At 57.7% G+C, this 15,097-nt stretch overlaps 3 protein-coding genes across 4 annotated transcripts in view; all 3 read left to right on the top strand.

Moving 5' to 3' along the window:
* The window catches only part of EDC4 (enhancer of mRNA decapping 4), a 38,235-nt gene extending 34,275 nt beyond the window's left edge, over positions 1–3,960 (top strand). The window contains exons 27-29 of the mRNA XM_074839198.1: positions 393–612; positions 1,356–1,519; positions 2,860–3,960. Coding sequence (XP_074695299.1) covers positions 393–612; positions 1,356–1,519; positions 2,860–3,052 — 577 coding nt within the window. The 3' untranslated portion in view covers positions 3,053–3,960. The remainder of the gene's footprint in view (positions 1–392; positions 613–1,355; positions 1,520–2,859) is intronic.
* A 119-nt stretch (positions 3,961–4,079) lies between these two features.
* NRN1L (neuritin 1 like) lies at positions 4,080–6,866 on the top strand. The gene is made up of 3 exons (XM_074839200.1): positions 4,080–4,226; positions 6,163–6,322; positions 6,402–6,866. Exons 1-3 carry the CDS (start codon positions 4,169–4,171, stop codon positions 6,682–6,684), a joined length of 501 nt encoding a protein of 166 aa, XP_074695301.1. The 5' UTR covers positions 4,080–4,168; the 3' UTR covers positions 6,685–6,866.
* Positions 6,867–14,309: 7,443 nt separating this feature from the next.
* Positions 14,310–15,097, top strand: part of PSKH1 (protein serine kinase H1) — a 38,378-nt gene continuing 37,590 nt past the window's right edge. Inside the window, exon 1 of one of the 2 annotated variants that reach the window (XM_074839363.1) lies at positions 14,310–14,348. The gene's annotated coding sequence lies outside the window, so the exon portion shown is untranslated. Of the gene's footprint in view, positions 14,349–14,557; positions 14,964–15,097 lie in introns of those variants that run through there. The other variant, XM_074839364.1, reaches the window with a different exon arrangement.

Below are 15,097 nucleotides of genomic sequence, written 5' to 3'. Positions count from 1 at the left end.
CTCGGCACCTGGGAAACTGCATCTGATGGATCTGATGCGGAAAGCTGGGCCCGTTTGGGGATGAACTTAATGCTCAGTAGCCTTGCTTGTAAGCCAGAGACATTAAAGATTTAAAACACTGTATGATGAGAGACTTAGTTCCCTGAAACACCACTTTCCTGCACAGAATCCCAGCATCTTCTACACGCGCCCTGGGACTTTGTGGTGTTGGCCACAGAGCTACCTTGCTCAGCGAGTTTCCAATGCCTCAGAGCCATTTCTATTAACCCTTTGGGAGCCACATGACAATAAGCAAGCCAGCCTGTGCTTTCTCGCTGGTACAAGCTTTATGCAATGTTGTCCCTCAGCAATTCATTTTCAGAGACGCCTTTGGGGTTTGTTTTGTTTTGTAGCATGCAGGAGTCTATTTTGGCCCAGGTGCAGAGAGTCATTAAAGGTGAAGTGAGCCTGGCTATGAAGGAGCAGCAAGCAGCTGTCACCTCGAGCATCGTCCAGGCAATGCGCTCAGCAGCTGGGACTCCAATCCCCTCTGCTCACTTGGATTTCCAGTCTCAGCAAACTCACATCCTTCAGCTGCTGCAGCAGGGACACCTCAACCAAGCTTTCCAGCAGGTACCTGGGTTTCCTGGCAGTGGGCATGGCTGCTTGTTGGGGGATGGAGTGGGGAGAAAGGGCTTCTTGAGGTGGGGACATAATCCCACAACAACTTCTACAGGAGTTGACTGAAAAGACCTGAGGCAGCAAACTGCTGGAGGGCTGCAGTGGCACTCTCGTGCAGGTCGAGCCAGAGCTGTGCAAGTTCCATGATTTGATGGTAGTTAAGTTCCTTCTTCCCTGCCCGTGCCCTGCCAGGACAGCGTCAGCGCTCCCGTAAGCCAGAGTGTTTTGCCCTCGGCGGTGGCACATGGTGTACCCCCAAAGAGGAACAGCTTCATAAGCCTCTCCAGACAGATCTACCAGCTGGGGCCTGACCTGGCCTTTGCCTTTGAATATGTGGGCAGATCTGTTTGAGCCGCTGCAGACAAACTCCTCTGAGAAAAATAGCAATGCCATGCCAGTGGGCTGGCAGGGGATGCAAACATGGCCCTGCTCCATGCTGCTAGCTCTAACCTGCTCCCTTCTGTCTGCTTGTGATCTGTTCTGCTTTGAACACAGAGCTGTCCTCTGAGCATATAGACTGAGAGCCTGAACATGGTCCTGTTTGTGTGTACAGCAGGGTTTGCAGAGAATTCTCCTCCCAGAGGAGGCTGGCGAGCCATTGAGCTGCCCCAAGGCAGAGGGCTGTCACTGCTTTGTCCTGTCCCCCTCACCTGCCTGCTGTTTCCTCTGCATTTCTAACTGTGTCTTTCTTGCAGGCTCTGACAGCAGCTGATCTCAACCTGGTTCTGTATGTCTGTGAGACTGTGGATACTCAGCAAGTATTTGGGCAGCATCCGTGCCCGCTGTCCCAGCCCGTGCTGCTCTCTCTCATTCAGCAGCTCTCCTCAGATTTGGGTACTCGTACGGAACTGAAGTTGAAGTGAGTATGATCAGAACACTAGGTCTGAACCTATGCAGGCCTGTTCCTGGCTCTGACTTTAAATTCACTGCCTGGAAGTGGAAGGTGGTGCTTCGACCAAGGTCCCAGCTTGTGTAGCCTGTTACTGGCATGTGAACAACCAGTAATGACTTGGAAAAAGCTGTAGGCATTGCTGTGGAAAGCTTTGCTGCCCAGAGGTAGTAGGAGAAGGGGCACCCAGCTGTAGGTGCTGTTACTTCCTGGATTATAGTCTGTAAATATTACACACAGTCTGTACAGCCATCTCCCAGCCAAGGAACAATCCCTCTGTGGAGGTAAAAGGAGGGACAGTGCCATGTTTCCTGAATAGCTTAATATCCAGAGCAACTTTGCTCTGTCCTCAGCTCTTAACCCCTCGCTGGACTTTGTGTTGGCAGTTTCTTGTCGTGACTGCCACATAGGTTCAGTGGGAGGTGGCAGCAGGAGCTACTGGAATTAATGTCTGTTAGATGTTCTAAGCAAAGCTCGTGTGACAAGATAGTGACTGTGCTGATACTTGCCATGAACATTTTTAGTGAGTGAGTCAAAACCCTGTTATCTGCTCTAAAAAACTAACTTTTTAAGGTACCTGCAGGTTTTAACTGTGTCTTGTATGGAAAATGACTTAAATCAAGTTTGTAACTCAACAATAGAGGTAAAGCAAGCTAGAAAAACTGAAGAGCTCTAAGTTACAGACGAGCTGGTAAAAAGTTGCTGCTAAAGTTAAGTTCAGGCTGGTCTGCTAGTGAAAAACGTTTGCAGGGACCACGTTGCCTTACTGTCAGGCTGTGGGTTGAAAGTTTATGGCTTGTCTGAACTTCAAAAGGCTTGTTGATAGAACTCTTGCTCTTCCCCCACCCTTTCCTGGATGGACATATTGGAAGACCTTAAATCTATCCCTCCATGAAATAAGCCTCACTGCTGAGGATTTTTACTGTCTAGTAAGTGACTAATTCTGCTTATGCTAAAAAGGCACCAAAGAAAATATCTACAGAGCTGTGACCAGGCATGGCCTGTGGCCAAGAGCCACCTCCAGCTCTGTAGGGAGTTCTGGCTTGCTCTTGTGCCTGCTTGGTTCAGGCAGCCAGATTGTGTTGCACGAACTGCGGGCTGGAGGCTACAGGCTGCCCTTAAGTGTCGAAGAAGGGATAGGTGGCCTCTGCTGTGAGTCAGTGACGTTTCTTTTCTGATGGTTGAACATCCTGCACCGGGTTTGGGTGGGTGGGGGAGCAGAATTGTGCATCTCTTCAGTGCTAAAATGAACTGATTCGAGTTGGGATCGCACATTGGGTTCGGTTCTAACCCTGGTGTCTCTCCTTCAGTTACCTGGAGGAAGCAGTGATGCACCTGGACCACAGTGACCCCATCACCCGTGACCACATGGGGTCAGTCATGAACCAGGTGCGGCAGAAGCTCTTCCAGTTCCTCCAGGTGGAACCCCACAACACGCTGAGCAAGCCTGCCCGTCGCCTCATGATCATGCTCCAGGGCCTGGTCACCCCTGGCATGACCTAGGAGGACCTGGCTACCTTGTGGGCTGCTCCATGGAAGCCCACCCAGCAGATCCAGTAGTAGGCTTGTGTTAAGAGCTCTTGCCAGGAAATCTATCAACATGTGTGTCTTGTCTCTAAGGCAAACGCCATCTGTGTATAGTCCCAAATAGTCACTGAACGCTCACTTGGCTTATTTTTCCTAAATAGCCTCTTTCTGAGAGAGTTAAGTCTCTTTTTCACCTGCCCATCCGTCCCTGAGGCCTGGCTGGCAGTCCAAGTCGCATTCAGCAGAAGCCGGTGGATTTCTTACCCCTTTAGTTTGGAGGCTGCTGCCGTGAGCAGAGGAGGGAGGTGCACGCTGAGCCCCCAACAAGGGGGCCGCTGGGGCCACGTGCTCCTCGTTGACCAGAAACTAGTACCCGTGTCTTAGTCGAGGACTCCACCTCCTCCTCCCCAGTGGGGTGAGTAGCTGGGAGGATATCAGCCGAGCAGGAAGGGGGGTTCATTTATCTCCAGCTCCACTCTGCCCCCGCCGTGGGGTGCCCAGCCCCTCCCAGGTGGTGCGGGCAGGTTTGGGCAGGGGGGCTGTGCGTGCAGGCAGCTGGGGGGCCCGAGGAGGGGCTCTGGGTCGGGATGCTCAGGCAGCAGCGAGCTGCGCCAGCCCCTGGGGGCCATCGGTTCTGTTGTGTGTTGGAGCATGTCCATGGTTCAGACGTTAGGTTTGATTTTACACCAGGGTTTTTCTTTTTATCTAAATTTTGAAGGTTTTTTTGTTTTTTTTTTTTTTGGAAATAACATTAAGAACAATTCAATAAACAACTTTTTGAGAAAAACGAGTGGCGATCTGCTTCTGTGGTGCTGCGGGGGGAAGGGTGTGTGGTCTTGACACTCATGGAGAGCGGGAGCCCGGCACCCCTGCCGGTGCGCCGCTGCCCGCAGCGCGGAGACACTAATTCCCCTTTTCACAGCAAAAACGCCTCCTCCTTTTCTTCCTCCTCCTCCCCCCTGGGCCTTGCGTGCTCGGGGGTCCAGCCCCTGGGGGCTCCCCCGCGCGGGGCGGGGCCGGGGCGGGGCCGGGGCTGGCGGCGGCGGAGCGCGGAGCACACGGCGGTGGCGGCGGCGGCGGCGGGGCCGCACCATGGGCTGCGGCTGCTGGCGGCTGCTGGGCGTCGTGTGCCCGCTGCTGCTGCACCTCGGTGAGTGCTGCCGGGGCTGGGGGGGGGGGGGGGGAGCGGGACCCCCGGCCGCCTCCGGCTTCCCCGCCGCCGGTACTCTCTTTAGCTGCGGGGAGCGGGGTGCCCGGTTGCCCCGGGGCTCAGCGCTCCACCGTCGCCCCCTCTCCTCCTGCCCTGGGACGGTCCCCGAGCTCCGGCTCCCCAGCCCGGAGCACCGACCCCCCCGCTCCCGCTGGCTCTCCCTGCCCGCCCGCCTTCACCCGAGCCCCCTGGCCGCTGGGCACCCATCGCCCGGCAGATGCCGGGGGGGGCTGCACAGGGAGTGGAGGACGGGGACTGCCAAGCCTGGGGGGGTTCAGGCTCAGAGCGTGGATGTTTCGGGCTCTCCCCCAGAAGCAGGATCGGCATTCGGTGGGGAGCCAGCGGTGCTCTGCAACACCCCGAGAAACTCCCTCCGTGCGTTTCCCCTGGGGCTCGATCCCTGCCGGAGCCAGGGGCAGGTTTTTCCCACGTGGTTTTGCGATGGGGTAGCAGAGATTATGCCCTCCTGGTTTCTCCTTCCTTGCCGAGGGAGCTGGGTGGACGAGAGGGCTCATGCCGGGCGTTAGAGGAGTCCAGGAGGCAAAAACCCAGCCTGCGGTGGGGACCAGCCGCCCGAGGGAAGGATCTGCTGACCCCAGCCCAGTTGGGCTGGTGGGAGACACGCTTTTTGCCAGGCTGGGTCGAAAGAGGAACAAGAGATCCCACTTTCTTTGTTATACCTGTGACATTTGTGATGTCTCACTCCGAGACTTTTCTTGGTGATGTGCTTGGGGGGTTTCTCATCGTGAACACCCGCTGTGCTCTGTGACAGGCTGAGGTTTCAGGCTCGCCCCGGTGTTAGTCTCGGCCACAGCCGCTTTGCTCAGGGCCTTGTTCCAGGGGCACAGGCATGGGATGCCAGCGGCACGGTACACGGCTCCCTGGAGACATCCTGGCTGCCTCAGCAGCTGCCGAGCAACTTTCAGCTGCTTTTGGAGTCACCTTCCCGCAGAGGACGCCTCGGGGACTGTCCTCACACCTTTTTAGCATCCTTAGCTTAGAGACCTCCCAGGCGCACACCCACGGCACTTCCAAAAGTCCCTGTGCCTCCCGTGACGTGACCCAGGGACCCTACGTCCGTCTGGACCCCCAGGGCAGAGCCAAGGACCATGCAGTGTTTCCCTGTGACCCAGCCACACACCAGCTCTTTTTGGGCTTCCCCCCCCCCGGCTGTGGATGCACTCACAGTCATCCCCTGTCACACCCTGGCACCCATCGTCCCGTGGCTGGCACTGGGGTTCAGCTGCTCCCGGTGGTTCATCCCTTGTGGAGCAGAGCAGGGAATTGGGGCTTCCCAGGATGAAGTAGCCAGAGTTGCACTTGTACCTCTTCCTTTTGTGTTTTTCCTTTTCTTTCCCCTTTCCCCTTTTTCCTTTTCCCTTTCCCTTTTCCCTTTTCCCCTCCCCTTCTCTCCCACTGCAGTAGGAGCAGGGACTCCAGCTTGCCAAGTGTTTGCTTTTGTTTTTTTTCCGTCGTAGTCACAAATTAATCTTTGCTGTTAGGGGATAAAAGCCGAGACAGATGGCTCCAGTGAGAGAGCCTGGGAGGCCCAAGGTTTTCCCCTGCGGCTAATGATTTACCCGAAGTGGCCGGCACGCCGCTCTTCCCCTGTGGCTAATGGCAGCATCACTTGTGGGGTCATCACATCGTGCCACGTCAGGCTCCTGGGCCGGGGGCGAAGGTTCTCTCCGAGCGCCTGCGGAGAGGATGCTGTGGGGTCCAGCAGGATGTGGGAGGGGGTGCCAGCCCCTCGCCACACTTTGGAGCCCGGTGTCACCCTCACTCAGTGTCACCCACACCCCTTGCGCCCCTGAGCTGGGTGGGCAGTGGCTGTCGGGGGGGTCTGCAGGGGCTCAGCTCCGTCTCTCCCCTGCAGCCGCGAGCCAGGAGCCCGTCAGCATGGCGGGGAAGTGTGACACCATCTACAAGGGCTTCGCCGGCTGCCTGCTCAGCCTGGGGGACAGCATGGCCCAGAGCGTCCGGCAGCAGCAGGAGGAGGGCAGCGAGGAGGCGCAGGAGCTGGACACCATTTGCAAGTGAGTGTCCCCATCCCCGTGGGAGCTGCCGGGTGACCCACCACCAGTGGTCCCCCCCCACTCCTGCCCCTCTCCCCAGGTCCTGGGACGACTTCCACGCCTGTGCCAGCGAGGTGCTGTCGAGCTGCCCCGAGGAAGCGGCCGCCATCTGGGAGTCGCTGCGCCAGGAGTCCCGCAAGATCCAGTTCCAGGGGAACCTGCAGGAGCTGTGCAGTGCCCGGGGACACGTGGCCAGTGCCCACGGCTCGCCGGCCGCCGAGACCAACCAGGCCACGCTGCGGGGCTCAGCCACCTGCCTGTGCCCTGGCCTCCTGGCCCTGCTGGCCCTGCCGGCCCTGCCGCTGCTGGTGCCCCGGCTCTAGCCCTGCCCTCTCGCGGGGTGCCCAGCTGATGCCCCGGATCAGTCCCCTGGTGCTGGCCGGGCACAGGCACCCGCGGTCCCCACCGAGCCCACCTCTCCCCAGGGCATCCCTCGCGGGGCACAGGCCTCTCCTGCAGCCCTTCAGATGGATTTATATTTATATTAAAAGACGCTTTTACATTTCTCCTGTCTCTCTGTCATGGGATGACCCTCGCGCCCTTTCCAAGCTCTGGGTTTGCTCTGGGGATTGGAGTGAAGATGCTCCGTGGACCAGCCCCAGGGAGGGTCACTGGGGGGGCTCTGACCCCCCCCGGCACATTGCCCACGGCCACACCGCACAGCCCACAGGACCATGATGGCCCCAGGGAGGGCTGCACCGGGGATTCCCACCACCCTGCAGTTCCCTGACAGCTGCTTTTCAGGGCTAGGCATAAAGGATATTCCCTTTAGAGATGGGTCAAATGATTTCTTTATTTTAAAGGGCATTTTAGGGAAACACAGTGTGTGTATTTCTCTTTTTTTCTTTTCAGTAGCCAATAACTTGTTCTCTGATGGGCAACTCCAGCAGCATCAGATAATTTTCTGAAAGAAATCCTATTTTCCATCCCTTTTATTTTGGTCCTGCTCTATTCAGTCCTATTAATGGTCATGAAGGAAACTGGGGTTTGCAGGGAAGAGAGGCTTTTTTTTTTAGTCAAGATGATACAGGTGAAAAAAACAGGGAATTGAAGCTCTCATCCAGGTCTAAGTGGAACTTGTTGCAGTTAAACCAGGATGATGTGCTGGAGTTTAACTTGGTTAAACTTGTGTCTATCAGTGGAAGATGCTGTTATCCCCACCCCTGTTGCTGTTACGCCGCAAACTCCAGATATTTTTTTTTTCCCTAACATACTAAAACCCATCATGGCAAACCAGCTGCCCTAGCCATGGGTTGGCGAGGCGACCTCCCCCCTTCCCCCGCCACCTAAACAGCCATTAAAATTGCAAATGGGTCACCCCATCTATTGCACAGACCAACTCTCCTCCTCGCTGGCACGGTGGGTAGATCTGGCTGGTGCGTGGGAAACCATCCCGCTCGGTAAAGGCAACAGCACCCCGACCACCAAAATCCTCCGGCCGACACGAGTGCCACCACGCCACGGACTGCACGAGGCTCAGCTGCAAGCAGGAGCGATGAGAAAAGCAGCTACGTGCCGTGAGTAGCGAGTTGCTGCGGTTTCTTTGATTCCCTGAGTGACTTCAAAGCTGTCCTGAACACATTCCCGCGGCCGGTCACGGGGCACGGTCGTGGTTTTGGTCCAGGGGAGCCTTTGCACACTGGCCTGTGTCTGAAAGCCTTCGGCGTGTAACCAAGAAGCTCAATTATTGCTGTCCTCATCGAGCCAGGGAAAATTATTTCTTGTTTTGTTGCAAAACTTCTTGCTGTGAGGTCCCACCGCTTAAACGTGTGATCCCCGACCTCGGGGGTGTCACTGCGGCTGCCGCAGTCTCCTGCCAGCGTCCAGGGCTGGGAAATGCTGCCGTGATTGTCCTGCTGTGGTGCATCCTGGGGGGCTGAACGGTCGCTGCCGATCCCTCAGCTTTACAGGGGGACCCTGTATTTATTTCATGTTATTTATTTCATGTTATTTATTTCATTAACCAACACGGAGCTGGCTTGGGCAAGGGACACAAAACATTATGTGGGGAGGAGTGGGGATGGGCTGCCAGCAGCCTTCACCAGGGGATGGCACCGAGCCTGGGGCCAGGTGACCCGTGGGACACGGGGCGAAACACCGTCCCGGCTCTCCTCAGCCGGCAGCTGCCGCTCCCCGTGTTTAACGCTGGTGCCGGGGGATAATCCGCCAATTCTTTGCTTTCTAGTTTTGGACAATCCTGTGTTTAAGGGTGAATTAGTGCTGGATCTCCCGCAGGGTGGCTAAGAGGATAAACACCAGCCAGGCGCCGGCCGCGCAGTGCTCGTCACCCCGCTGGCACCTCTGCAGGGCCGGCAGCGCTGGCCTTGCCACTGCGGGCTGCTCCCCATCGTCCTGCCCCGGGGAAGTGGGAGGTGGCTGGGGGAGCTGGCGGGATGTCACTGCCATGGTGACACTGGCATGCACCAAACCATGCCGTTTCACAGAATCACAGAATCATCTCGGTTGGAAAAGACCTTGAGGATTCTCCAGTCCAACCATGAACCTCACCCTGACCGTTCCCAACTCCACCAGATCCCTCAGTGCTGGGTCAACCCGACTCTTCAACCCCTCCAGGGATGGGGACTCCCCCCCTGCCCTGGGCAGCCCATTCCAACGCCCAACAACCCCTTCTGCAAAGAAATCCTTCCTAAGAGCCAGTCTGACCCTGCCCTGGCACAGCTTGAGGCCATTCCCTCTTGTCCTGTCCCTTGTTACTTGGTTGAAGAGACTTCGACCCAGGTGGGAGCTTGTGGGTGCCTGGGAACGCCACAGACACCCACCAAACGCTCAGGGTGTTTGATCCTGCAGAAAGATGCACCACACATGTCCCATGCCCTGGGAGATGCCACCACGTGTCCCACACCCTCGGTTATGTCACCACATGTCCTGCACACCAGTGAATGTCACCATACATGGTCTCTACACTTGGCTACACTTCCAGGCGTGTCCTGCAGCTGGAAGGTGTCCCCATATGTGACACCAGAGTATGTCACCACACAACCTGCAGGCACTGATGGCTCTGGGGATGCCTGGGCTGGGATTTGGGGATGCCGGGATAGGACAGGCCTGTGGGTCACCGTTGCTGGGTGACACCCCATGGTGCAAAGGTCCATAGCAGAGCACTGCCCTAAACCCACTGTCACCATGTCACCCCAAATCCTCCTTCCAGGAGGTGCCCTCAAGACTGGGAGTGGCATTGTGACAGCAAGGACAGGCATGCCAACCCCCAGGAGAGCTCTCCAGCCGCTCCAAAATCGGGTTAAGCAGCCAGTGTCCATCCTCTCATTGTGTTCAAGGGCTTGGGACAATCCTGTGGCCGTGTCCTGCCGTGGGAAGGGACGGCATCCTCGTTTCTGCCCCCAGATCTGAACAGCTGATTCCCTGCACGCTGGCTGTGATCTTAAAGCAACTGCCCAGGCTGAGACCCGCGGTCGCTGGACCGAGGGGGACGGGGACTGGTGGCCCCCGGCACTGGGCACCTCTGAGCACCCGGCATGTTGTGAAAACCCATCACTCCGGTTATGAAACTCCGGTGACCTACTTTACACTCCCTGCTTTTGTTCTTAATTCCCAGATATGGCCGCTCTCCAGATTTTGCCCATCAAGGCAAATTAATTGGAGTAGATCCTAATTTGCTCTCTGCTATTCTTTGGGCAGAAGATTAAATGCTCTGCAGACATTATCTCCCACTCTCTTTTCTAAGAGACAAACCTGAATTATTAAAAAAAAAAAAAAGGGATAAAGGAAGGCCGAGTTAGGCTGAGTTGATGTTTGAATTCACTTTTTGTAATCGCAGAAGGGGCTGGGGAGGCCCCCGTGTCCCCAGGCAGCTGGAACCAGATGGTGACACTATTCTGGGAAGCTGTGTGAGTGGGACGGAACACGTGGCACGGCGACACGAGGGCCAACCTCCCGGCCACGCTGCCCACCGCCTCTGCCACGCGATGGTTGAGTCCTCTGTTCCTTTGCCCAGGGAAATTCCTCCTGGAGAAGGTGCCGGTCGGGGAACACATCTCTGTCTGTGGGAACACACTTGGGTTTCTCCAACAGGATGGGCTGAAGCTGTGGCAGGGCCACCAACAGAGGTGGGATGGCTCCTTGCCCTCCCACAGTCTCCAGTGCCACTGTGCCAGTCCGGTGTCCCCATGGAGGAGCACACCCAGGCACTGGCACTGCCGGGCAGAGCTGCCTCCAGCATCGCCGGCACCCCAGTGCGCCCGAGGGAGCGGGAACGTCGGGAGCCCTGCGTAGCCTGGAGGACACTGTGTCGCAGGGCTGGCCGCTGGCCGAGCTCGCGCGGGGATTTCTGCTGAGCCAAATCTCCAACTTTCCATAAGGAAACGCCAAAAGGCAACCTCAATCCCCACAGATCGGACGCAGCGGGAACGGCTGAGCCGGAGTCACCTCTGCCGCTGGGGCTGTGCTCAGCCCCCAGCCTGGCACCCCATCTGCGCTCAGCTTCGGGGCTTTTTTTTCTCCAGAGGGGCATATGGAAAGTTGGATTTCTTTTTTAAGCAGCTTTAATTGAACATCCTCCCCCTCCGACCTCTACCCAGCCTTGCTGGGACAACCTTGAGCTCTGGCCCTGCATGGCCACTGACACTCAGGCTCACCGCCGCGTGGGGCTGGGATATGGCTTGGAGGAAATCCAGATTCCCACTGCACCGTGTTTCCGTTCAATGGCAGACGCGGGACCTGGTTCCCTTTGGATGCAAATGGAGCTCCGGAGGTCTATTGTCCAGGCTCCTGCTCCAAGCAGGGTTTACCCTGGTGCTGGAGCAGGCTGCTCCAGGCTGTCTCCGGGGGAGCTGTGCATCTCCAAGGAGGGAGGATTCTCCACCTTTCTGAGTACCCGGTATCACCACAGGATCACAGAATCATCTCGGTTGGAAAAGACCTTGAAGCTCCTCCAGTCCAACCATGAACCTCACACTGACCGTTCCCAACTCCACCAGATCCCTCAGCGCTGGGTCAACCCGACTCTTCAACCCCTCCAGGGATGGGGACTCCCCCCCTGCCCTGGGCAGCCCATTCCAACGCCCAACAGCCCCTTCTGCAAAGAAATCCTTCCTAAGAGCCAGTCTGACCCTGCCCTGGCGCAGCTTGAGGCCATTCCCTCTTGTCCATCGTGCCGGTGGTCCCAGCCTGCCTTTAGCAGCTTCCACAGAGAAGCCATGAGGAAGCCGCTGACAGGAGATGCAAAACCCTAAGAAGAACCCATCCTTGCAGAGGGATGGTGGGTCCCAGGAGGGAGCAGCCAGGCTGCGGCGTCACCTCCGCTGCTGCTTCTTGGCAGAGAGCCTTGCCTCGGTGGGCTGCACCCTTCCCACGGCGCCAGAGGCAGGCTGCAGGTCTTGGGGGGTAAGAGTGGGCAGGGGATTTCTGAAGAGGCCAGCAAGGAGTAGCGGGGTGAGGCTCTTCTCTCGGGAGAGCAACACCTTGGAAGGGAGGAGGCAGAACCAAGTGAAAGTCAATCAAGAAACAAGAAGATGACAGCCTGTTTGGCAGCAAAACGAGCTGTTAGACCATGGGCAAACACAGCGCTGCTCTATGAGCACACCAAAACCCTGGTATCAGTCCCCTCTTGTAGGAGAGAGGCAAAAACAGCAGGGCTTGGTCGGAGCAGTGCTGGTGGGAGCCCAGGCACCCAGAGCCTGGCAGGGTGAGAGCCTGCAGAGCCTCCCTGGCACTCGGGGCTTTGCAGCAGGTGCCCTCAGCAGCAAGATGCTTACCCTGGTCATAAACCTCCTTGCGGTAGCTGGAGAAATAACTCTAGATTGAGTAGCAGGTTACAAGGGTTAACTGACGCTGACCCCAAACCCAAAAGAGGTGCCCAAAACTGCAGGCAGTGGATCATGCAGATGAGAGGACAGCTCCCCAGGATCCCTGCCCGCTCTCAACATCCAGCACAGGTTTCATGCTTCCCCCAGACATTCTGCAGCGAGCTATGGGCCCTTCCCGGCCTCGTCCCTGGCTAGGCTGCAGGGCGGGTACGTTGGCTTCACACAGATGTCTGGTGTGATGTTCTCTTGGCTCCACTAGGTCTCGGAGCGCTACCACGGCATAAATAATACAAGAAAGAGCTGCTCTGATTGAAGTTCTCAGAAGTCCGTGGTTCCGGCCCAAGAGTTCGGTACCTGTTGGCTCTTTGACAGTTTTGTCCTGACAATTAGCAGTGGTGATGGACCTGTAACTGCCTCATTTGATGTTGTCGTGAGCTGGCCAGGAAACAAAGCGACTAATGGAAGATGCAAAACCCTGAGGGAAACCCATCCTTGCAGTCAACCCTGTCTGAGCAGCTGTGGCCAGGGTGAGACAGCCCAGTGCTGTAGGCCCATCCGTGGCAGCCGGGCTGATGAGAGGGGCATGCTTTTTAATTTGCTGGTGGCACCAAGCTGGGATGACCTTGGGAAACAGCCTAAAATAACGGGATCATCTTTAATAGGGACACATGCAAGGTTTTACATGTCAGGCACAGGCTAAGCCACCTCCCAGGGACAGTGTGAGGGATGTGTGGCTGTGGAAACATCTCCAGAAAGAAAATGGGGGGATTATAGGGCTGAAAATGTACCAGCAGCAACATTACTGTGTGGGAAAACGAGAACAGGCTAATTTTCCTTGAAGGCAACTGTACAACTCACCGGATTTGTCGAGTACAGCCCAAGCAACCCCTTCTCAGACCTGTTGCTCGTTACATTTCCGTACTTTGTCTGGAATTACATGGAAAAGATGATGACAATAGCATGCATCAGCATGTATAACTTCTATTACAGTATGACTTACTAAGCATTTTAAACAGCTGAAGAGCCCAGGAGTGTTAAAATAAAACAAGCTATTTTTAAAAGCATGGTAGGAGTGTGAAAATAGCCCCTCTCCACCTGAACCGCATCAGGAATGATGCAACAGCCGGGCTGGAAAACAAGCCGGACAGTGTCACGTTTGTCTCTTCCCTGGAGAAAGAAGTGCTGTCAGCATCTCTGCAAGAAGGTGTCATCCCTTGTCCCGCTGCTTTCAGGTCATCTAGGGCTGAAACGTGGAGTGTTTGGTTTAAGGATAGGGAAAGGGTATGAGGTAAAAAGTCCACCAGCAGTTACCAAGGAAGCTTTGCGGGTTTTGTGGCACTTTGTAGCTGGGGAAAAGAAAGGAGAAAGGAATGTGCCTCGTTATTCTGTTGTGCACAAGAGCTCGCCCACAGGGAACCGGGTTTTCCCTGCCAAGGAAAAGGGCCGATGCTTCCGGGCAATTTTCTTGCAAAGGGGATGTTTTTCCAGAGCCCCGCAGCCCAGCGGGGAGCCCTCAGCTGCTTGGTGAAAGCAGTTCTCCCAGGCGCTGATGGGGATCCGTTTGGGCTGGGTTTGGCTCTAAAAAGGAGGCGAGGAGTTGTCCCTCCTCGGGCAGCGGGTCACCATGACCGCCCCTCTGAGGCAGGGGTGAGGGGAGCAGGAACACTGTGCCTGTCGGGGGGCACCTGCTCAGCCCTGTGGGGCTGAGAGACGTCCCAGGGCCTGTGGGGCCAAGTGGGGGCCTGGAGCCCATGGGGCTGGGGGGGTCCTGGGGGCCTGTGGGGCTGAGGGGGGATCCCAGGGCCTGTGGGGCCAAGTGGGGTCCTGGAGTCCATGGGGCTGGGGGGTCCTGGGGCGCTGCTGGGGGGTCCCAGGCCCTGTGGGGCTGAGGGGACCCCGGGGCCCGTGGGGCTGAGGGGGGATGCCAGGCCCTGTGGGGGTTCCTGGGCCCATAATGCCGGGGGGGGGTGTGAGGGGCCGGCGGCAGGGCGGGCCCCGGGGCGGGTGTTCCCGGCGAGCCCGGCAGGGGGCGCTAGAGCGCGGGACGGCGGGACAGCGCCACCTGCCCATCCCGCCTCGGCCCCGCCCACCGCCGCCGCCGCCGCCAATCGCCGCGCGTGGTGTCCCCGCCCCTCGGGCGGCCTCGCGGCGCTCGGAGATGACGTCAGGAGGCGGCGCCGAGCCGCGGGCCGGAGCGGGCCGAGGTGAGTGCGGGATCGGCCGCCGCCCGGGGCCGCCCGCTCCGCCTGGCCTGGCCTGGCCTGGCCGGGCAGCCCTGGCTCCGGCCGCCCTTCCCTTCTCCTCCCTCCTCTTCCCTCCCGGGGCGTCGGCGGCTCGGCCCCGCGGCGCGGCAGCGGTGCGGCCCGGGAGGCGCGGGTGCGGCGGGCTCCGGCGCCTCAGCGCTGCCGCTGACCGGTGCGCTGGGCCGCGGAAACGGGCGGGCCGCGGAGGGAACCCTGACCCAAAGCGTCCCCTCACCGGGACGGGCGCGGTGCTTCCCAGGCCTGGAGCCGAGCCTGCCGCGGGACGCGCTGCCGGCACCGGCCCTGGGTCCCCTCCCTGGAAAGGGTGGGGGAAGAGCAGGCTCGTTCGGGCTGAGTTATGAAAAGCGATCCGAGTTTTGAAAATCCCGCTCGGTTCGACCGATTCTGGCCTGCCACCGGCTCCAGCACGGCTGCCTGCAGTGCTGCAGGAGCCCTAGCCCCGGGTTTCCCCTCAGAAACCCACCAAAAGCTTCCCCTGCCAGCCAGCTGACTGGTAATACCAGATTTATGTCAGGCAGTAAGAGGCACGTTTGAGATCTATTAGTAAAACTAAAGGTAAGGTGCTTTCACCTATGCTCTCTTGGCATAGGTGTGATTTGAAGGTTGTTGTGTGTGAGCACTTCTTAATGCAGTTAAGAGCTGGTATCTTCAGATTTCCTTACTGGTATCTCAGAAAAGCAAAATTAAAT

The sequence above is a fragment of the Strix aluco genome, chromosome 14 (assembly GCF_031877795.1).
Source record: "Strix aluco isolate bStrAlu1 chromosome 14, bStrAlu1.hap1, whole genome shotgun sequence".
NCBI lineage: Eukaryota > Metazoa > Chordata > Aves > Strigiformes > Strigidae > Strix > Strix aluco.
The sequence above is the reverse complement of the archived record's forward strand: the minus strand, read 5'-3'. Positions and strand labels throughout refer to the sequence as shown.